The sequence below is a fragment of the Chiloscyllium plagiosum genome, chromosome 33, assembly GCF_004010195.1.
Source record: "Chiloscyllium plagiosum isolate BGI_BamShark_2017 chromosome 33, ASM401019v2, whole genome shotgun sequence".
In the NCBI taxonomy this organism is placed as follows: Eukaryota; Metazoa; Chordata; class Chondrichthyes; order Orectolobiformes; family Hemiscylliidae; genus Chiloscyllium; species Chiloscyllium plagiosum.
Window position 1 is genome coordinate 10986546 of NC_057742.1, and position 24402 is coordinate 11010947.

A 24402-nucleotide genomic window follows, 5' to 3' on the forward strand; every position below is an offset into this window, starting at 1 on the left:
CCCTCGAACTGCCTTTCTGCAGCTGTTATACCATTTCTAATTTAGCAACGCCACCCCCCTCCTTTTTTACCACCCTCCCTAATCTTACTGAAACATCTGTAACCAGGAACCTCCAACAACCATTCCTGTCCTTCTATCCACGTTTCCGTGATGGCCACAACAACATGGCCAGGTACCGATCCACACCTTAAGTTCACCCACTTATTTCTGATACTCCTTGCGTTGAAGTATACACACTTGAACCCATCTCTGTGTCCGCAAGTATTCCCTGTCAGTGCTACCTTCTCCACAGCCTCCCTATATTCTTGGACATCCTGACAAACAGCTAGCCTACTTCTGGACTACAAGTCCAGATCCCATCCCCCTGCCAAATTAGTTTAAACGACCCCCCCGAAGAGTGCTCACAAATCTACCTCCCAGGATGTTGCTGGGAGTTTGGGTTTGAGTTATAGGGGCAGGCTGAATAGGCTTGGGCTTTTTTCCCTGGAGCATTGGAGGCTGAGAGGTGACCTTACAAAAGGTTTATAAAATCATGAAGGTCATGGATAGGGTAAATAGACAAGGTTTTTTCCCTGGGGTCGGGAAGTCCAAAATCAGCATAGGTTTAAGGTGAGGGGGAAAGATTTAAAGAGGACCTGAGGTTTCTCTTTTTTCACACAAAGGTGGTACATGTATGGAATGAGCTGCCAAAGAAAGTGGTGGAGGTGGATACAACTTCCACTTTTAAAAGTCATCTGAATCGACATATGAATTGATATATGAAGGGATATTGGCCAAATGCTGGCAAATGGGACTAGGTCAGATGAGGATGTCTGGTTGGCTCAGATAATTCATACTGAAGGATCTGTTTTCTTGCTGTGTGACTCTATGACTCTACTCCTAACGTGGAAATATATCGCCATTCCTCCAGTGTTGTTGGGTCACAATACTGAAATTCAATCCTTAACTGCACTGTAACTGCACCAAGAGGATTGCAGTGGTTCAAGAACACAGCTCATCACCACATTATCAAGGAAAACTAGGGATGGGCAATAAATGCTGCCTCAGCGATAGTTGTCCGTATTCAAGAGATACAACAAGAAAGCAAGTAGATTTTCAGGTCAAGTTTGCGCTGACAGAATTTTAACAATCTTGTTCACGATTCATTGGGAACTCCTGGTCCGAATATGAGATGAGATGAGATGAAATTCCCTACAGTATGGAAACAGGCCCTTCGGCCCAAAAAGTCCTATGCACCTAACACTATGGGCAATTTAGCATGGCCAATTCACCTGACCTGCACATCTTTGTGATTGTGGGAGGAAACCGGAGCACCCGGAGGAAACCCACGCAGGCACAGGGAGAACGTGCAAACTCCACACAGTCACCTGAGGCAGGAATCGAACCCAGGTCCCTGGTGTTGTGAGGCAGCAGTGCTAACCACTGAGCCACCGTGTCACCCCTCATTATCTCATTAGGTTTTCTTTACCATTTGTATTTTGATGATTAAGTGGTATCTTTAACAAATAGTAACTTCAAAACTGGTGCCCTGATTACACTTCACCAAGATAAAAAACTTATTTGACATGTCAGCTAAACTTGTAGGTAAAAACTCTAAGGTTTGTTTGAGACCCTGTAACCTAGATTTGCTACATACAGCTATATAACAGAGTAATTCTGATTAGTTTACTGTCATAGTTTATTGACATTGTTCATTACTATTATTTTCACATGTAAAATAACTCATAATTCACCACCAGCATCACAACCAGAGCATTTCAATTTACAAGAGAAAATCTTTGACAATCCACCATCATCTTTTGAAATATGTTTTACACGATGTGGATACCTGAGCTGTGGATAGAAACCTTTTTGGAATATGAATGCAGGCATGGGTTGTTGGAAATCTTTTGATCTATAACATGCTATGATTCTATTTTACATTGGAAGTTCTTCTTTCCAGTTGCCTGGACAGATCAAAAAGCACATTAACATAGCAAAAGCTATCTGTAAAAATAAGCAGAATCATAGAATTTGTGATCACTATTAAGATTCCTCCACTGTCTACTCTATTTAGTTACATTTAGAGAATGTGTATAAATAATCACGAATCAGTCTGATTCTAAGATGTAAACTGCCCTTGGGCAATTCCAAGTCCAATACCATTTATTAGAATGTGGCATACTTTAGTGGCCAGGATTTCATCTATGAAGAAACTCATATGATACTATCCCATTAAAGATGAAAGCAATTTTTTTGTCACAAAACCTTCATGTCTTGCCATTTGTTCTGTTGCTTGGCATTCTAAAAACTCCCATTAGTTTGTAGGTCAGATTTAACATACAATTCACTGCAACATCCTTCAAGGAGAACCAAATAAAAACCAATGCACACCTCAGTTTGATTCTACTCAAGTTAATTGTTTATTGTAGACAATTAGTAGTGATGAAAGAAAGCTACGTATACAGAGTGCTGATTTCATATTACAATGAGAACAATCTCAGTTTTGGCCAGACCTTCTACTCTATTTGCATGATTGCCCAACTGTTGGTGCTTTCACCTCTAAATTAAACACAATAAAAATTTTTATTTGACAGCTAGAATTGAATTTTATTTCACTGTAAAAAACCATGCAACAGCCAATTTGTGTACAGTAAGATCCTACAAATAACAATAGGTAATTGACCAGTGCAGAAGTCTCTCAGAACAACAATGAAGATTCATCTTAAATTATTTGCTTAAGTGATTGGAATAGGACTTGAAATTATGATCTTCTCACTCAATGGTAAGTACTAGTGTGTGTACTGCAACAATCAGTTTGACAGTCACTGCTGTTTGTCATTTTATAAATGACATAGATGAGGGCATAGAAAGATGAGTTAGTAAATTTGTGGATGGCACTAAGATTGGTGGAGTTGTAGACAGTACGGAAGGATGTTGCAGGTTACAGAGGGTCATAAGTAAGCCGCAGAGCTGGGCTGAGAGGTGGCAAATGGAGTTTAATGCGGAAAAGTTTGGGTTAATTCACTTTGGAAGGAGTAACAATAATAGAGTACTGGCTAATGGTAAGATTCTTGGTAGTATGGATAAGCAAAGAGTTCTTGATGTCCATGTGCATAGATCACTGAAAGTTGCCACCCAGGTTGATAAGGTTGTTAAAAAGGCATACGGTGCATTAGCTTTTATTGATAGAAGGATTGAGTTTTGGAACCATGAGGTCATGAAATCATGTCTCACAAATTTGATTGAGTTTTTTGAAGAAGTAACAAAGAGGATTAATGAGGGTAGAGCAGTAGATGTGGTCAATATGGACTTCAGTAGGGCGTTCGACAAGGCTCCGCATGGGAGACTGGTTAGCAAGGTTGGATCTCATGGAATACAGGGAGAACTAGCCATTTGGATACAGAACTGGCTCAAAAGTAGAAGAAAGAATGTGGTGGTGGAGGGTTGTTTTTCAGACTGGAGGCCTGTGACCTCGACAAGGATCTATGCTGGGTCCTGTACTTTTTGTCATCTATATAAATGATTTAGATGCGAGCATAAGAGGTATGGTTAGTAAGTTTGCAGATAATTATGAGGAGCATGAATAGGGTAAACAGACAAAGTCTTTTCCCTTGGGTCGGGGAGTCCAGAACTAGAGGGCATAGGTTTAGGGTGACAGGGGAAAGATATAAAAGAGATCTAAGGGGCAACCTTTTCATGCAGAGCATGGTACGTGTATGGAATGAGCTGCCAGAGGAAGTGGTGGAGGCTGGTACAATTGCAACATTTAAGGGGCATTTGGATGGGTATATGAATAGGAAGGGTTTGGAGGGATATGGGCCGGGTGCTGGCAGGAGGGACTAGATTGGGTTGGGATATATGGTCGGCGTGGACGGGTTGGACCGAAGGGTCTGTTTCCGTGCTGTACATCTCTGTGACTCTATGACTCTATTCTGCCCAAAACACTACTTGTTAGCAGGTAGATTAGATTAGATTAGATTACTTACAGTGTGGAAATAGGCCCTTCGGCCCAACAAGTCCACACCGACGCGCCGAAGCGCAACCCACCCATACCCCTATTACCTAACACTACGGGCAATTTAGCATTGCCAATTCACCTGACCTGCACATCCTTGGACTGTGGGATGAAACCGGAGCACCCGGAGGAAACCCACGCAGACACAGGGAGAATGTGCAAACTCCACACAGTCAGTCGCCTGAGTCGGGAATTGAACCCAGGTCTCTGGCGCTGTGAGGCAGCAGTGCTAACCACTGTGCCACCGTGCTGCCCACAAAGCAAGGTAGCAAGGTAAACTGGATGTTGCCCCTACCTTCCCTAGCATTGGCATTGTCCTGCCAACTGGTCAAATGCAAATACTAGAGCCTTGTTTCCCAACCAATTTCCTCCCTACAGCAACCCTAGGAACTGATAAGCAAAATGTGTTAGTAGTACCTGAGATAATGATGGGAAGCACCTTCAAATAAAATTGTGCTTACCTTTTGAAGAAACAGCACATGGATAAAAGATGCCTACTTGTTTCTCTTGCCTCAGGGTATGAAGTAAGTGGTATGACACTGTAAGATATTGACCAAATGAGAGATAATTGCTAAACAGCAACAAAATGCTTAACTGCATGGCTATTCCTACCAGCAACAATCTGTTTATCATACCTCCTTGACTGCAAAAAGCAGTCACTACAATACAAAGGTTTTGGCTACATTTTATCGTTGGCAATCATAGGGTGGAAAATATTCAGGAAAAGTCACACCATTAGCATTGCTCATCACGGTCGAGGTTTTCCATCAGAAGTGACACTGAATACACTTGTCCACATTCAAATGTAAGGCTATTTTCTATCATTAATGCTCTAATACTGGATATTTTTGGTTATTTTTGGCATTGAACAGATAGACTTTAAGCATGAGGATTGCCACACCTAGTGCAACTGATTGCACTTTGCAAGGAATATATTTTTTTCAACAATGTTCTGTTTTGTATGCTCTAAGCAATACTACAGCACTCCACCCTATTCCCTCACTTCCTGTCCCCATCATTCCTTCCAACTTATGAGACAGCAGCACTTAAACAAAATAGCAAATTGAATTATTTGTACAATATAATATGAAATGAGACATCACAATGTTACACATTTCCACCACAGGTTGGCATGTATCCAAACTTATATTCTTCGTTGTGTGGGGTTGGTAAAGAGTTGAAGTGAAATGAAGCATTTAACTGCTGGCCTGTCTGAAACAAGCTAAATAAGCAGATCAGGACTTAAGCATCGGTCAGTATTTCATTGGACAAAACTTTACAAAAAGAACTCTTGCAGAAAAATATGCAATTAAAGCCACAAATGATGTGCTTTTTTAAATGAATGCTTTTGTTTGCCTACAATCAGAATGACAGATTGGAAAAACTGTTGAAAATATATACACACATTTCTTCTTAACATCCCTTGTCATTACATATTTTAAAAATGTTACATTGCTGCAATTTTTGCCTCCAGCATTACATCTGGTCTGTCTCTTCAGCTCCCTTCCACCTGACAGGCAGCTTAAATCATTTAGCTTCAAATGAATAACTTGGATCTCAGTCTCTCTTTCTCCCATACGAGTGCTGCAAATAAATAAATCAAGAGTGGAATCAGTGTCCTGATTTTACTCCTCAGCACTTTTTCTCTTGGAACACCAGTCAATCTTAATGGTGCCAAGTAAGAAATAGACTTTCCACAACTTTGAAAATTAAATTAAACCATGTCCTGCTCAAAAAGTGCGTGGGTGGTGTAATTTGCTATTACTTTGACATCTCTCCCACTGACAGAAGGAAGACCTAAACTGCAGCCTTTTTTCCTTTGACAGCATCCTGCTCAGTAAACTGGAGCAGCAAAGCTGCAGAAAGGCACTTGTTTTCTTCTCTACACACAAAGTAGCACTGTTCTTCTGTGTGACATGTCCAGTTAACCAACAAGCTCGGAGCCAAGCGATTTTAGAGGCCATACAATATTATACATTGTCTAAGGTTATAGGCTTCTCTGTCAAACACCAATGCCCTATCTATGTTAACAAGCACACCTTTATATTTAAATGCTGAGCGGAGGTCGTAGCTTCTTAAACCAGAGAAAACTATTAGAATCACAAGTTCTACAAAAGTAAACATTCTTGTTCCAAATGTCAGCAAAAGATTCCCCCTTTCAAGATATTGCAGATTGCTCTGGATGCTTTGAATAACTGTCAAAGTAGGCATGTCAACATCAGGAGCCAAATGCATAATTATTCAGTCACCATGGCCCCTCTCAAATTAAGATAAATTCCAGGGCTCGGAAAGCTAAATTGAATTTATACTAAGGGCTAAATCAAAATGTTTCCTTCTTCTAGAGTTTCACCCATTTACTCTTTCACTGTGACAGATCTAACTATTGATCATCTCCTCCCCAACTTCTCTCCTTTTCTTCTCAATTAGTCAAAGTCGCTGTTTATTTTTTGGTCGTCAGCCTGCTGATAGGTTACTATCACAAAACTCCTCGGCATTTTATGTCAGAAACCCCATGGTTTCTTTGTACAGCCAGGGAAAGAGCTTGGAGGAATTATGTGAGATGAAAAGGAAACCCTTTGGCCAGAGTTGTGAATCTCTGGAATTTTTTTAAAGCCTAGAGGGCTGTGGATGTTCGTAATTGCATGTGCTCAAATCGAGACAAATGGATTTTTGGATACTAACAGAATTAAGGGATGCAGGAACAGTGCAGAATGTGGAGTTAAGGTAGAAAATTAGCCACAATCACATTGAACGGTAGTGGAGACTCAAAGAACCAAATGGTTTGCTCCTAGTCCTCTTTTGCATGAGCATTAATTCTATCAATTGTGTGCTCTGCCTGAAGGTAAGAACTTGACTCATTGTTTGCTGCAGCTTCATCCTGAGCTATTTTCTTGGTAGTTTCTGTCAGTGGCAGGATATGGAGACAGGTCTCAGGCAAGAAGAGAAATGAACTCATATTGATGTTATTCTTAATTACTCATAGATGCATACAGTCACAGAGTTATACAGCACAGAAACAGACCCTTTGGTCCAACTCATCCATGCCTACCAATTATCCAAAATTAATCTAGTCCCACTTGCCAGCATTTGGCCCATATTCCTCCTCTAAACTCTTCTTATTCATATACACATCCAGATGCCTTTTAAATGTTGTAATTGTACCAGCCTCCACCACCTCCTGTAGCAGCTCATATCCCTTGAGTGAAAAAGATGCCCATTCGACCCCTTTTAAATCTTTCCCCTCTCTCCTTAAACCTATGCATTCAGTTTTGGACTCCCCTACCCTGGGAAAAATATCGTAGCTATTCACCCTATCCATGCCCCTCATGATTTTGCAAAGCTCAGTGACGTCAACCCTCAGCCACCGATGCTCCAGGGAAAACAGCCCCAACTTATTCAGCCTCTCCCTAAACCTCCCTATAGCTCAAAACCTCCAACCTGGCAACATCTTTGTAAATCTTTTCTGAACCCTTTCAAGTTTAACAACATCTTTCCTCTAACACAGAGGCCAAAACTTAATACAGTATTCCAAAAGTGCCCAGCCAGTGTCCTATACAGCCTCAACATGACATCCCACCTCCTATACTCAATGCATTGACTAATAAAGGCAAGTGTACTTCTTCACTACCCTATCTACCTGCAATTCCATTTTCAAGGAACTATGCGCCTGCACCTGGTCAAATAAGCTAACCTGCCCCCCATGAGCATTAATATCTCAAGTTAAATATCTCATTGTGGTTATATACAACCCCAATACTTTTTGATAACATTGTTTTTACCTAGCGATTTTTGAGAAGATTTGTAGCTCAGGTTGATGGTAAGTATGTAAGTTAGCTCACTGAGCTGGAAGATTTGTTTTCAAACGTTTCGTCACCATAACTAGATCATATCATCAGAGTCTCTGGTGAAGCGCAGGTGGTTTTTATCTACTGGAATTTTGTGCCATACTTATACTACAAAATGGTACTGATGCACAGTGCCCTTAATTATGTGCAGTTTACAAATGGGCCTCTAAATAGAACATAGTTAAGTGACTGCCTGGCACTGAAAATATTGACATTTTTAATATGTCCATCAGAAACATCCCAAAGCATTTGTACTGAAACAGTGCAGGTGCAAATTCCACTCCACCATAGCCACTACTTGAGTCTCAAGGAAACAGATACCTTGAACAAACAAGATAAGGGGGAGAATCATCTGGGCTCGGAGGTAGGAGGGGAACGTAACGTGGCAGACTGTTGAAATGCCAGAAACCACCATGAGTTAAGATGGATGGAAAGGCCCAAACGTTATTGTGTTGTCAGTAAGTCCCTTAAGTGGTCATCCAATGACCTATGGTCCCTTGGTCTGCACTAACCTGTGCACGATCAAGGATGGCCATTGACAGAAGCAGTTCTGACAATATTGCCACTTTGTTAGTAGTGTATGCATGTTGGACAGTCCAAGTGAAAGGGATATTACATTCTTAAAAGTAAAATAAAAACTGTTAACTAATCTAAAACTGAAAATTGTAATGAATATTATCAGCCAGATGAGATGATACCCTAAACAGTCACTTGAAACTGGACACAGAAAAAAAATCTTTCCGGATGAGAATGTGAAAGTGGTAACCAGCCATCAGTAACATTACCTGGACAGCATCACCAAAATAGTTGCTGAAAGCTGACACTAAGTGCAAAAGATGTCAGGTCCAACTACTTAAACGTAAAATAAATAATCCACAAGCTACTCAGTGGCAGAAAATTAGTTCAACATGACTGCTGTCATTTTCTTTTCAGATTTGCCATAAAGATCACTTTACTCGTTGAGTTTTCAATTTAGCATTTTTATTTTATCAATGTGAATTATGAGCAGTGGCATACATCAGCTTTCTTTAGCATTTGTAATGAGAACAGAAACATATTGTTGCTAAAAATGTATCAAAACAATCAAATTTCTTTGCTATGATTTATGACAGACATGCTTTCTTGGACTAACTAGCCTCGATCTGCAATAATTGCATTCTGCTAACTGAGAGCTTCTGAGTCAGATAAAATGGCAGAAAGTAGGCAATGTGACCTTTCAATTTATTCCCCTGGTCTAGAGTGCTCACAACTGATATTATTCGCTGCATTTTCACAGAAATTCAACCATAGTAAGCATATGTACAACAAAAATACCTACACAGGCAAAACACTGCCAAATAGCAGTTGTACTTACTTGTACCAATAAATTAAATCAATGATTGGCCCAACACACTTAAGGTACTAGTGAAGCCTACAATTCCACTGGAGTATTTTCTCAGCAACTTAACTGGCAAAGGCCTCCCAGGCTTAATTTTCAAACTCTACACTACTATGGTGCTTAGACTATATAAAGGTTGAGCGACCATAAGATGTAGATCATTCAGCCTATCAATGAGATTCTGGCTGATCTGAAAACCCTCAACTCCACTTTTCTGCCTTTTTACCAAAATCCAATGTCTTTTTTTTTAAAATTCATCCATAAAATATGGGTGTCGTTGGTTAGGCCACCAGTTATTACCCATCTTCAGAGCCAACTTCAAGGGAGGGTCTGGAGTCAGGATTGCTAGTCAAGTGACATTATCACAACACCATCACCTTCCCACTAAAGTTAACCAAATTAATGAGCCAATCCTTTATTCATGCTAATATCCTATCTTAACACCAAGTGTACTTATCTCAGGACTGCTTCCAATGCCAGTATTTATTTCCTTAGTTAAGAGGCCCAAAACTTCATAGTATTCTCGTGTAGTCTACATTTCGCAAGACTTCTCTATTTTTGTACTGTATTCTCTCAGAAATAAAAACCAAAAGTCTATTTGCCTTCCTTATCACTCATCAAACTTGGGTGCTAGCTACTGATGCTTCAGGCACAAATATCCCAAATCCCTTTGTACTGCAGCTTTCTGCAGTCTTTTTCCAATTAAATACTATTCAGCTTCTCTATTCTTCCTGCTGAAGTGCACATTATATTCCATCTGCCAAGTTTGTGTCCACACTATGAATTCGGGAGGCCTGAGCTCAATTTGTCTGTATTCTCTAAAGACTGTGTATCATCCTCACTACTTGTCTTCCCACCTATTTTTGTGTTATCTGCAAAATCGGCTAAAATACTTCAAATTTCCTCATCCAATTCATTAATGTATTAGGTAAATAATTATGGCCCCAGACTGATCTTTGTGACAGAAGTTACAGGTTACCACCTTGAAAATGCTCCCCGTATCCCAACTCACTGTCTTCTGTAAGTTAACCAGTTATCTATCCATTCCGTAATGCTACAACCAACAATATGGAATTCTCATCTTATTAAGTAGCCTTGTGTATGGTACCTTATTGAAAATCTTTGAAAATCCAAATAAATTGCATCTACTGGTTCCCCGTTTATCTATCTTGCTTGCTACCTCCTCAAGGAATTCTAATAAATTTGTCAGAAATAATTTCCCCTTCATGACATCATGCTGACTCTGCTTGATTATATTATTAATTTCCAAATGCTACACTATTATAATGGGGTCTAACACAGCGAGGTAGAGAGAATGAGAGAGAGTTTAACAGAAGAAATTTTTTTATTAAAAAAACATGATAATTGCTTGGTATATGAGTTTTACCTGAGAAACTCATTATGGAAGACTATGGAAAGAAAACAATGATATAACTGAACGTTAGTCCCTTTAATAGAATAATAACAAATTCCATTTTCAGCTCTCCATTCACACTACAATTCCTCTCTAGCTGAAATGCTGGTAGCATCAAAAGCCCATGTATTGCAAACATATAACACTGTATTAGGATATATGGTATAGATTCACTAGGATTATATCATTGAAGAGGAAACACTCAAGATACTGCAATTACTTCCCAGTGAACAAGAAGCAATATAACAGGCACTTTAAAACAAGTTTTAATGAGGATACAAGAATAATAGGGCATTTGAGGGACTTGATAAATAGGTTAGTTAAGTGTCTCAAAAGTCCCACTTGTCTTCATTGCTTAATGCAGCATAATCCTAGTAAAGTAAAACAGTACTCCATGAACACAAATAATGCGTTTAAGAATTGTTCTCGTGACTAATTTATTGCCAAATGTTGGTTTCAGTACAATTATACACACCTGAAACCAAGTCAAAACATATATTGGTGGCATTTTAAGGCCCTTGTGGCACAGTAGTAGTGCCCCTACATCTTGTTCGGGAGGCCTGAGCTCAATTTGCACCTGCTCCTGAGATCATAGAGTCATACAGCACAGAAACAGACCCTTCGGTCCATGCCGAACAAAGTCTCAAACTAAACTCCTCCCATCTGCCTGCTCCTGTCTCATATCCCTCCAAACCTTTCCTATTCGTGTATCTATCCAAATATCCTTTAAATGGTGTATCCACCACTATCTCACAAATTTCATTCCACATGCGAACCGCCCTCTGTCTCAAAAAAATTTGCCCATCTCTGAACAGGTTAATAAAGAAAAATACTAACATGAACATTCATTTTAATGGTTCTATTCAAGTCAGGAACAACATTTGTAAAATGCTTGGTAAAAAGAGGGTTCTTACAACAGTGTCTCCATCTTTGAGCTGGGAGACTGGGGGGTTCGAGTTCTAACTACACTAGAGGTGCACAAAAATAGCTCTGAAAAGGATGATTAAAAAAATCTACAGATGGCCTTTTTCAGGCTGTTGTGGTGCAGTGGTAGTGTCTCTACCTCTGGACTAGGTTCAGGTCCCAGCTGTTCTTGAGGCCATAGAGTCATACAGCACAGAAACAGACCCTTTGATCCAACTAGTTTGCGCTGACCAGACATCCCAATCTGACCTAGTCCTATTTGTCAGCTATTGGCCCATATCCCTCCAAACCCTTCCTATTCAGATATACATAAAACTGTTGTAACTGTATCCATCTCCATCACTTCCTCTGGCAGCTCGTTCTACCCTCTGCATGAAAAGGTTATCTCTCTGGTCCCTTTTAAATCTTTCCCCTCTTCTTTAAACCCATATTCTCTTGTTTAGACCCCTCACCCTTGGAAAAAGACCTTGGCTACTCACCCTATTGATGCCCCTCTTGAAACAATTAAAAAATACCCACGCCAAAAGACAGAAAAGAGTCAGTTAGATAAGAAGGTTACAGATTCCTGTTCAGTAATCGTGGCTACAACAGCACGAAAGTTATGACACCACATCGTAAGCCAAATATCATGCATTTAAATCACATCAGAGTCTGACAGTTTTACAGCACAGAAACAGGCCCTTTGGCCAAATCTGTCTATGCTGGTCATCAAGCACAATCGACTCCAGTCCCATTTTCAGCAGTTGGCCCTCAGCCTTGCAAAATTTAGGGCTTCAAGTGATCATCTAAATACTTTTTGAATGTTGTGATGGCTCCTGCATTCTTACGTCCTTCCAAGGAGTGAGTTCCAGGTGTCCAATCATCTTCTAGGTGAAAACATTCTTCCTAATTTTCCTCTAACCTCCTGCCTTTCATCCTAAATTTATGCCCTCTGGTTACTAATATCTCCACAAAAAGGAAAGTTTCTTCCTATTTACCCTACCTATGCCCCTCATAATTTTATCCACCTCAATCATGTCCCCCTTAGCCTTCCATGCTCTAATGAAAACTCCAGCCCATCTCGTCTCTTTTCATAACTGAAACGCTCCAGCTAAGACAACATCCTGAATCTCCTCTGCACTCTCTGTAGTGCAAACACAGCCTTCCTATAAAAAGGGTTCTCTCAAGGTTAACATGCAGGTTCAGTTGGCATTAAGAAAGCAAATGCAATGTTACCATTCATTTTGAGAGGGCTAGAATACAAGAGCAGGGATGTACTGCTGAGGCTGGAGAAAGCTATGGTCAGAATGTATTTGGAATAACATGAGCAGTTTTGGGCCCCATATCTAAGGGAAGATATACTGGCATTGGAGGGGATCTAGAGGAGGTTTATAAGCAAGAATAAAGGGCTAGTCATATAAGGAGCCTTTAAGAACTCAGGGTCTATACTTGATAGAGTTTAGGAGGACAAGGGGCAATCTCACTGAAATGTACAGAATACTGAATGGCCTGGGTAAAGTGGAAGCAGAGATGATGTTTCCACTAGAGGGAGAGACAAGGACCAGAGGGCACAGCCACAGAGTGAAGGGATGACTTTTAGAATTGGGATGAAAGGAATTTCTTCAGCCAGATGGTGTTGAATCTGTGGAACTCATTGCCACAGAAGGTTGTGGAACCCAAGTCACTGAACATCTTTAAGACAAAATTATAGCAGATAGGTTCTTGATTACTTAGGAGAGAAGGCAGGAGAATGGAGTTGAGAATCATATCAAAACGCAGAGCAAACTCGATGGGCCGAAGGGCCTAATTCTACTCCTATATCTTATGATCTGAATGAATGTGCCACCCAATTGTGCAAAATTCAAAAATGGAAAATAAATTCTAACTGACAGTCATTTTATATCAGAAAGTAATAAAGGCAATAGCTGCCTATTTACACTGCAAAGTCCTTATTAGCATTCTTTTCTTTATTCTTTCATGGGAAGTGGCCACACCTGACAAGACAAAGCTTTCTTCCCAATCTCCAATTGTCCTTGAATTGGTTTCAAGGTTTTCAGAGTCATAAAGTGTGGTGCAGGAAAAGCACAGCAGGTCAGGCAGCATCTGAGGAGCAGGAGAATTTTGGGAATAAGACCTTCATCCGGGATGTGACGGGGGCTTGGGGGGAGAGGAGGTTGCTGGGAAAGTGATAGTTTGATTGTCACAAAGCTGTTCCTGAGCTACAAATCTTCTCAAGGAACCTTGACTTTTTTTCGGAGGGGTCATAAAACAACCCAGACTCCAAATCAGATGAAAAGGGTATTGGAAGGCTGTTTTGTTTATACATAAACAAATGAGTCTTCAGACCAAAAGATTGAAAGGTCTTTTAAAAAGCTGGTATAGTCAAGGGGGGGGGCGTGGCCAGCTCTCTAGCTGTGCAGTTCAGCAGTTATGTGTGGGAAGAAAGGCTGCTGGAGTCAGTACTAGAACTTCTCTCTCTCCTTCTGCCCTTCTAACTTTGACTTGTAAACCTCTGTTTCAGTTTTACTCTGGGTTTGTTTATTGGGACTGTTGTCTATTTTCAGAACAGCATAATTAAGTCTAGTTTGACAGACTGAGTTCTGGGGGTATTTTGTATCTTGTTCTTTGCGTTTCACCTTGTAATTTTATGAATAAATTTTTGTTTGTTTTAAACCTGGTAGTCAACCTAGCTAACTTACCCCGGGTAATTTTCACTATACACTTACCAAAACAAATAGCAAAGTTACAGTCTGGGCTGCCTACTTAAGAATATTTTGAGTGGTTTGGCCTAGTCCATAATAGGATGCAGGTGGAGGGTGATTGCGTCAGGTCGGTGGGAAGGGGTGGAGTGGATAGGTGGAGGGAAGACGGGACAGGTGGAACAGGTCAAGACAGCGGTGCAGAGTTGGAGGGTTGGATCTGGGATGAGGTGGAGGGAGGAGAGATTTGGAAACTAGTGAAATTGATGTTGATGCCGAGTGGTTGTAGAATCCCAAGGTGAAAGACGAGGCGCTCTTCCTCCAGTCATCGGGGTGGGGAGGCAAATATGTCTCTGGTGGTGGGGTTTGATTGTAGGTCACGGAAATGGCAAAGGATAATGCACTGTATCCAGATATTAGTGGGGTGGAAGGTGAGAACCGGGGGGGTTCTATCCTTGTTGCGGTTGGAAGGGTGGGGTTCAAGGGCAGAGGGGCGGGAAATGGAGGAGATGCGCTTTTCACATCTGCCAGAAATTTTCTTGCACATCCACCCACCTCATCTACTGTGTCCGTTGCTCTCGATGTGGTTTCCTCTACATCAGGGAGACAGATTGCCAAGTTGTGGAGCATTTCAGAGACCATCTCTGGGACACACACACCTAACAATTCTGCCTCCCTGTGGCTGACCACTTCAACTCCCCCTCCCAATCCACCAAGGACATGCAAATCCTGGGCCTCCTTCACCATCAAATCTAAGCCAACCAATACCTGGAGGAAGAATGCCTCATCTTCCACCTTGAGACCATTCAACATGGTACCAACATGGATTTCACTAGTTTCCAAATCGCCTCTCCTCCCCAATTCATCCCAGATCCAATCCTCCAATTCAGCACCGCCCTCTTGACCTATTCCACCTGTCCATCTTCCAGCCCATCTATCCGCTCCACTGACCTATCTCAATCACCTCCCACCCGCATCCACCTATCACCTTCCTCACTTTCTCTGGGTCATTTCAGAGAACAGTTAAGACTCAACCACATTTCTTCAGGTCTGAAGTTATACAGGTGGCATTTGTGACTTATGTGTACTTGACATCAGATCGAGGATAAGGGGTTGATTGGGGTGGTGTCTGCAGAGTAGGTCTCTCTGGCTGTCATTCCTTCACCACACTTGCCTTACCACCTCTGTCGAAGAAATGATGGACCTCTTCATGCTAATGCCAAAATGGCTGATAAAACAGCCACTAATATGTGCACAGATGTGATATCATTTGGAGACAACAGTATGTTCCTGCACACACTTGCCTGTTACTCCACATGGTATTAAAGGTAAATGGGAGTCTTTTACAACACTCAAACTATCATCAATTGCTATTTGTCATGGTCACCACTACTGAAATTCACTTTATATTTCAGGCTTATTCATTGAATTAAAACTCCAATGGTTGGCCTCATGGTATGTGAGCCAAAGTCCACACAGCCTGGACCTTTGACTAATATCCAGTGACAGTATCACTATGCCACTGTAATAATCAAGTTGAAAGGCCTGTCTCAAAGACTGGACCAGGAACAGTTTTATGTAGTCACACTCTCAGAATTATATCAATGAGTCAACATCCTGGATTTATTCAGCATAATCCTTCAGAATATCCTGTCCCAAACAGAAATGCCTTGAGCATGAGATGCTCCTTGGAATCCTGACAAATTGTCTCCAAAACCAAGTCGTCAGTCCAATTTCACTTGATTGAATCTTTTAAGGGGAGGATGAGCTGGCCAGATCTTCAAAGTGAAGTGTTGATCTTGTAATTACCAACATACTCATTACTTTATTTTTGTTCAGGTGTAAAACTTGATGTGGAATGTGGTTTTCTGTATGGTGGCCCATGTAACACATACCACAGTCAAGTTCTTGTGAGACAGCTATCTTGAAATGTATTTACAAGGCTAACTATTTTCAAGGCTAGCTACTTACAATGCAATGGGACCACAGATTTACAGAGTCTGGGTTCTATGCTTTGTGAAGTATTTACAATGAATCCATGAGAGATTGTGACTGAAGGTGAGGCAGACAGCTACATGTGACATTCCAATATGGTACAAAGGCACATTATATAACTATTTTAAAGAGACAAACCTGTCAGGTCTCTAATCTCTGCCAGAATACAACATTACCTTTTCACCTTTTAAGGACAGGAACCATTTTTTCCGATAAACACATACAAGATGTTTACAGATATACTCTGTCTACACATTCAATTAATACCTTGGTGGATGTACATGACCACATTTAGTTCTTATACAGCATCCTGACCCAGTGATGTGGATTCACTTTGCAGTGTGCTATCTGTAGTCATGGATGGATGCATCTCATTTAGTGTAAATGTGTAGTTGTTGTCTGGCATGATATCTTCAGTGACTGAGTCGTCATTCTGTGTGATGAGTGGTTGATGAATTGCAGTTTGGATATATTATTCATTTTAGTGCAGGACTTAACCATTGCTCACTATAGCTTCATGTGACCAAGGCTGAACACAATGGCGTAGTACTTTTCCATGTACCAATGGGGTTGAGTACGTTTCAACTCACATGTTTTGTCCTGGTTCAAATTATGATAATTCCCTGCATGCATGTTGATTAGGCTCTTGCACAACATTCTAACTTCTTTCCATTAATGACTCATGCACTGTTTGGATGGTAAACGTTGGGAGGCAAGAAATGTGTGGATGTATCCCAAATATGGCAGCTGCTGATCACTTAGAGGAGTAGTACATGGATTTAACAAAGCTATCTGAAATTATTGGCAAATCACTTTACATATAATGAGCATGGATTTTATGATTTAAGCAAAGTGTTCTGCATGACGTTTTGACTGAGGGTAGTGAGGAGAAGAAATAAAATGTTCAACATCTCCATTTCTTTCACAACTTAGAAGGGTGCACCACATATGGCAGACCACTATGGGATACAATTTGTTGAGACACACTGAACATACTGAATACAGCAGTTAATGTACAAAAGCCACTGCACTTGTGGTTTCTTTGATTTGATACAAAAAAGGCAATTTGGTGAATTAGTCATTAACCAGAATGCAATTCTGCTCTTGGACCTGGAAAACATGAGTTACAATCTTCCACAATGGCTGGTGTGAAAGGAAAGATTCTCTGTAACAGAAGTGTCACACCATGTGACACCATTTGATGCATTGCATATTCACTGGCTCTCCAAATGCTCATCATGACTTGATGCCATTCTTATCCCATTTCCCCATATTGATGCACATTGTTTCCATAAATTATTGGTTGGCATTGATATCTTTCACATAACTTGATTAGATGATTCAGCCTTTATTGATGCTGGACCAATACACAGATTCACAAACCAATCTCTTTGCTTATTCTGCATCCCATGTATAAAATCTAGCAAGTCTTGACAGTTTACGGATTTAAAATTTATTTTCCTTTGAAAATTACATGCTTAGACAACCCTAGTTGGTCTCTGAATGACCAGAATGAATGTACTAGCTCAGGACTGGTGAATGTGTTTAGGCCATCAGAAGATGACTCTTTTTGAGTTGTTGTAGCTGATCATCATCCGATGGGTTTTGCCGAACCTGCTGTTTGGTTGTGGCCAAAATGTATAAAATGGTTACTAAAAGCCTCTCTTCTAGTTCAGTTTCAATAATATTCATTGCAAGGAATATATTTGTCCTGAGCAGGGTTTGGGAGTCAAGAGATAGCTATTTAGGAACTTAGGTTGCACTGCACTCATAAATCATGCCCTTGCATCTTCACAAGTAGACATTGTTGTAATGGAGACACATTGTGAGAGGTATTGTCAGTTTGGAGTGGATCATGGTTAGCACGAATAACAAAATACTTGTCAAATCTTTGTATCCTGCAAACTAGAACAAGAGTCTTTCTTTCAATTAGCCTGAACAGTCATTAGGTCATTACAACCAAACCCAATACAGGTGCAGACAGACTTTCAGACTTTTCCATGTTATATCTACTTCCAATGTGGTGAGCTTGTTGGGATTATAGCAGTGAAATATATACTTATTGGATGATAAAGCATTATTGAGAGATCAAAATATGCTTGTGATATTCCTGCTATACATATGGAACACTATGCAGAGAAGATCTTGAAGAGAAGATACCTTGGTCACAAAGTCGAGAGTATCAAAGGTTAGACCAGAGGCATCTTTGTCTTATGTTGTGGACATCTTCTGTAAATATTCTACTTTGATCTGATTAGGTCAAATACTGGTTGATGAGTAGATTGAATTAATGAAATTGATTTGGTTCATGTTGATTTGTCACTTATTATCATTGAAAACAAAGATCATGTTTCCTTGTTGCTGTCATGCTAACATTTTATTCTTCCAAGAACTGGAATGTTCTTTGTGAAACAGAGACAACCTGGTAGATTTTCAATGACACTAACCACTTGTTTTAGAATATACCATTGCTGATAGACAATCCAAATGGGAAGTTGAGGAAACAGAATTTACCAGAAGGTATTCTAAAAGTCATCAGTTCTCATGACTCTGAAGAAAGATGAATGGACCAATATCCATTCTTGGTACTAAGCTTGGTAAAATACTTGGTACCTGAGAATTTAGGATAAAGCTCTTCAAGGTTTGGAATACCATGTACACATCTATTCAGTGTATTGTTCAATTGCCTTGGATATAAATATACAGGTACAATACCATCTTTTTATCAAAGCGCATGCAGCATGGTGGCTCAGTGGTTAGCACTGCAGCCCCACAGCACTAACCTCAATTCCAGCCTTCGCCAACTGTCTGTGTGGAGTTTGCACATTCTCCCTGTGTCTGCGTGGGTTTCTTCTGGGTGCTCCGGTTTCCTCCCACAATCCAAAGATTAGGTTGATTGGCCATGCTAAATTGCCTGTAGTATTAGGTGCATTTGTCAGGGAAAATGTACAGAAATAAGGACGGGTGACTCTTCAGAGGGTCAGTGTGGACTTGTTGAGCCAAAAGGCCTGTTCCCATACTGTGGACATTCTAAGTTCAATAGCACTGCACTAATCAGTATGATGTGTGACCTTACAAATAATGTTGCCTTGTACTATGGAATACATTTTCATTTTGATCTTTTCTTGATTGTGAATGCCGCATTTAGAGGGAGTGTCAATAGTGGATTAGACATCATCTTTCAGATGTAACAGCTTTAAAGTTACCGATAGCATCAAACCTGGTCACATCACATCTGATTAAAGGCTAGCCAAGTGATTGATCCATTTGATGTTGCACACTACAACCGTTCACTTTCCAACTTTGTCACCTTATGGATCAACATGTGGATCCATGAATACAAGTAGACCAATAACAGGTGGTCCATCTGTTTCAGCCATGTAAAATATTTCAGGTGACAATCCTGAGGAGCTATACTCACATTTAAGACAGATAATGCAAATGCATGGGATGTCAGATCTGTTGTAAGCAATTAGCGTATCTTGAGTAGACTATAGCACACTGCTAGTTTCCTGAGTCTTTTACATGTAAAATGCAAAAAGAGTTAATACTTACAATTCTGCCAATGTCAATCTCAGCAAAAAGTGCATGTTGTCCATTCATCTTGGAGTGTTTCAATTTGATGGAGGCAAAGGTTTCAGTTTTTCTGGAGGCATCCTCACAACATGTTAAGTGGTCACGTACTGTTTGCAAGCTGTAATGCTGCAATTACCTCTTGGACTTACTGACATGCTTGTTTGCCATGGACAGAACTTTGGAAACCTATTTCACATTGTTTCTTGTCCCGTTTTCTTGACGTGCTGCTGACAAGCAATTTGGGATTTTGACTAGATTTTCTACCCATTTAAACATAAAGACCATTTTTAGAACATAGATTGCATATGTCACAAAACACTGGACACCATCTTGATTGGGAGATTGCAGGTTTGAAAAGTGCTGTCAGAAGGTCTTTGATAAGTTACTACAATGTACTTTGAAGATGGAATAGCCAGCTGTCAGTGTGTATCAGCAATAGAGGAAGTGAACGTTGAAGTTGGTAGATGGGGTGTGAAACAAGTGGGCTGCCTTGTCTTGGGAATCATGTTTCTAGAGTATTGTTGGAGCTGCACCCATCCAAGAAAGTGAGAAGAATTCCAACACACACCTGACTCGTGCCTTGCAGATGGTAAACAGGCACTGGGGAGATAAGTGGTGAGTTATCCAAATCTGTGACTTGCTCTTATAGCCTCAAAATTGACAGGGCTAGTTAAGTTCAGCTTCTGGTCAATGATAATTCCAGAAATGTTGATAATGAAACTTTCAGTGATAGCAATGCCACTGAATGTCAATCGGGTTCTCTCTCATTGGAGATGGAGATTCCTCACTTGAGAATGTCATTGATGAAGTTGTTAAACATGCTTCAGCCAAAGATACTATCCTGAGGAACTCCTGCAGTGAAGTCCTGGGACTGAGGTGATTCACCTCCACTACTGAAACCACCCACCTTTCTGCTAGATATCATTAACCAGTGGAGTATTTTCCATCACCCCTCGCCTCAATTGTTACTGACTCCAGTTATGCGAGGGATCCTTGATGCCATACTCTGTCAAATGTAAAGGTGATATCAAGGTCACTCATGTTTACCTTGAGATTTCAGCTCTTTAGTCCTTGTTTAGGCAAAGGCTGAACTGAGGTCAGGAGCCAAGTGGTAAAGGCAGAGGTGGAACTGAGTGACAATGAGCAGGTTATTGCCAAGTAATTGATAGCATTGTCAATGACCCATTCAATTACTTTGCTGTTGATCAAAAGTAGACTGATGAGGCAGTAACTGGCCAGGTTGAACTTATCCTGGCTTTTGAGTACAGGACACATCTGGACAATTATTGCCTGCTGGATGGTTGTGTGGAACAGCTTGGTTATGGGTATATCTCATTCTGGAGCATGTCTTCAATACTATTGCTAGAATGCTGTCTGGGCTCAATCTTTGCAGTATCCCATTCCTTGAGCTGATCTTGATAACACATGAAGTGAATCAAAGTGGCTGAAGACTAGCACTTGTGATGTTTGGGACCTCAAGAAGAGGCCAAGATAGATTATCCTCTTGGCTTATAGCGGAAGATACCTTCAGTTTGTCTTCTGCACTGATATCCTGGACACCTCCATCATTAAGCATGAAGATATCAGTGAAGCCTCTCCCTCTCATAATTGTTTACTTCTCTATCCACCATTCAGGATTGGATTTGACATAACTGGAGAGCTTAGTTCTGATCTAATAGTTGTGGAATCTCTTAGCTCTGTCCATTCCATGCAGTTTCCAATGTTTGGCATGAAAGTATGTGGTTTTTATATCTAATGCTGCATGCTGCATGCACTGTTCACATAAATTCTGGAGGATGAAGCTAGGTGGTCATTGAGATCTGTCTTTCGTGTAACTTCGAGTGCATAACACCCTTAGCTACATCAAAAGTCAAGAAATCTCAAAGTCTTCCAATAATCTCAAAATTCTACTACAGACCTCTTTACAATATACTTTCTTAAACTGCTTAACTTCAGAACCTTGAATGTCCCCATTAGGTGAAGCATTGTAGATGACTGATCATAAGTTTACCATAGTCCCAGAGGACCACAGGGCTGCTCTCTCATTAGAGAGAGAGAAAACCAGTGGTGGTTTAATCCAAGGGTCACTACACATCAGGTGAGCGGTGAGGTTGAGAAGGAGGGATCTTCCTGGTAATTTCATCCAGTGCAGAAAATGAACTCATGCTCTTCACATCACTGCATTGCAAGCCAGCTGTTAGGCAATTCTTGCACTAGTACAACCACAGATTTCTGGCCAATTCTTGGATTACTTCTCTATGCCACGTGAGCCCTTCATTAAGAACAACAGTACATATTTCAATACCAAAATGTACAAAAGTAACTATGCCCAAAACACACTATCATTTCTGTTTCACCTTATTCCAAATTGTCCTGTGTGAAAACAGAGAAAACAGTCTGAATGATATGTTGCAAATTAAAAGATTTGCATGTGTTGCTATCACACAGTTACAGTTGGGTGATTCCCACAAAGTGACTAACCACATGAATATTAAAAGATAACAACTGCTAAAGCATAAATAACTGTTTCAAGCCCAATAAACCTATAGCTGGTACTTCAAAACTTTACATGAAACATGTATTTTGGAAACTTGAATATACACGCACTAAGATGGAATCTACATGAACCCTTATAGTTAATAATTTCTAAATTTACAAAATTACAAAAATATGTGAGAATTAGAAGTTCCAACCAAAACAATAGATAAAGGACTAATTTAGAGATATTAGCCACAAATGTCACTTAATGAAGGCAGTGGATCGCGCTATACAACAAAATTAGAAAATACAAACATGTTACAGATGTGCAGGATCACCTATTTAAAAAGGTAAAGGAACAAAAAGAAATGTACTACAATAAATCAAATCAAAGCAAATACTAAAGTTGCAAAAATAGAGTGTGAAGTTGCTAGGCATGGAAAATCAAGCTTTAACTTGCACTTCTAGGACAAGTGGTTAGCATACTTTCTCTATTAAGATAGTTCTCTTTCAGAGCGTTATATTAAGTTTTCATTCCCATACATGCTAAAGAAAACCCACACTAGAGTGTGTACAGAGCGAGGATGTCTAGTTGATAACAAAGTTTAGTGACCTTGGTCATAAGGTCATGTTTCAAGAGTCATGACATTCATTTTGAAGAAATGCTGGCTTAAAGTTGATAGGTTGTTTTTTTTTTAAATAATGAGGGCCAGGATACAGACATGTTTAGAAAAGTTATCTGAGAGAGTTCTGAGGATTTAAGTCCAAGAATATGTCATTATAATTTGTTCCTAATAGGTTGTATGAGCTTCTGAAGATGAGTCACTGGACCTGAAACTTTAACTTTACTTTCTCTACACAGATGCTGCCATACCTGCTGAGTTTCCCCAGCAATTTCTGTTTTGTTTTTGATTTTCAGTATCTGCAGTTCTTTAGTTTTTTTTTCTGTTAAACTGTATGAGTTTCTAGTTAATCATGTAACAAATCTGTTTGGATATGTTCACATCTCTGCAGCAGATGAGATTTGAAGCTGGACCTTCTGACCCAGAGATAAAGATACTGTCATTGTGCCATAAGACAGTGTCTTGGTTAATTGCTCGACCACAGTATTTTATTCCTCTTTATCTTCATTTGGTTCTTCTTACAGAGCTGCTGGGTAGTAAGTGAATTGTGTGCCACATTTCACAACTAACTAAATGGAACAAATTAATTGAGCTTAATGACATTTTTTGCGCTATAGTAAGTTGGAGGCCAAAGAATAAAAAAACCAAGATCAGTATAGAGAAACCGGAGTAAATTCCAACATTTGGTATCCAATGTACATGCAACAAACTCATAGCAGGTAAAGAAATCTTCAGCTCATTTCTTTGGCCTGGATTTTATGGTCAGTAACAAAATGGCACCAAGTGTGGATCTCAAGGGAAGCTACAAATACGTCAGGATCTCTGTGACATGGATTTCAACTTCCTCATTTCAAGAAGGAGTCTAGCACCAATTCAATTGGATCGCCAAGCGTCCAGAATTGGGGATGTCATCAAGTATGATAAAAAGTCAATTTTGTTTAAGTATTTTCATGGACAGTAAACAAGAATGCACAACAAACACCGAATCCCTTTACTTTCAACTTCAGGTTTTCCAGATAGTGAAATAAAGTATTAGAACATACACACTACCATCGATTGCAATTTGGGTCAATACAAAATCACTTCCTTCCACACATCCGACAGAGATTTACTTGTACTTCCACATACGTCATCTACTGTGTCCATTGCTCTTGATGTGGCCTCCTCTATATTGGGGAGACAGGAAGCCAACTTGCAGAACAACCCCACCGCCCTGTGGCTGAACACTTAACTCTACCTCCCACTCTGCCAAGGAAATCCAAGTCCTGGGCCTCCTCCACCGCCAAACTCTAGCCACCCGATGCCTGAAGGAAGAACGCCTCATCTTCCGCCTTGTACCCTCCAGCCACACGGGATCAATGTGTATTTCACCAGTTTCCCCATTTCCTCTCCCCACACCTTATCCCAGATCCAACCTTTCAACTCTGCACCGTCCTCTTGCACTGACCTACCCGTCCATCTTCCTTCCCACCTATCCACTCCATCCTCCTCTCC

General features: G+C 40.3%; 1 protein-coding gene across 4 annotated transcripts in view; it reads right to left on the minus strand.

Moving 5' to 3' along the window:
* raraa (retinoic acid receptor, alpha a) overlaps window positions 1–24402 on the minus strand; it is a 580457-nt gene that overhangs the window by 476660 nt on the left and 79395 nt on the right. For 2 of the 4 annotated variants that reach the window (XM_043674897.1, XM_043674905.1), the window contains one exon: window positions 4459–4536. The exons of the other annotated variants lie outside the window; for them this stretch is intronic. In XM_043674897.1, the coding sequence (XP_043530832.1) occupies window positions 4459–4536 (78 nt within the window). The remainder of the gene's footprint in view (window positions 1–4458; window positions 4537–24402) is intronic. 4 annotated transcript variants of the gene reach the window in all.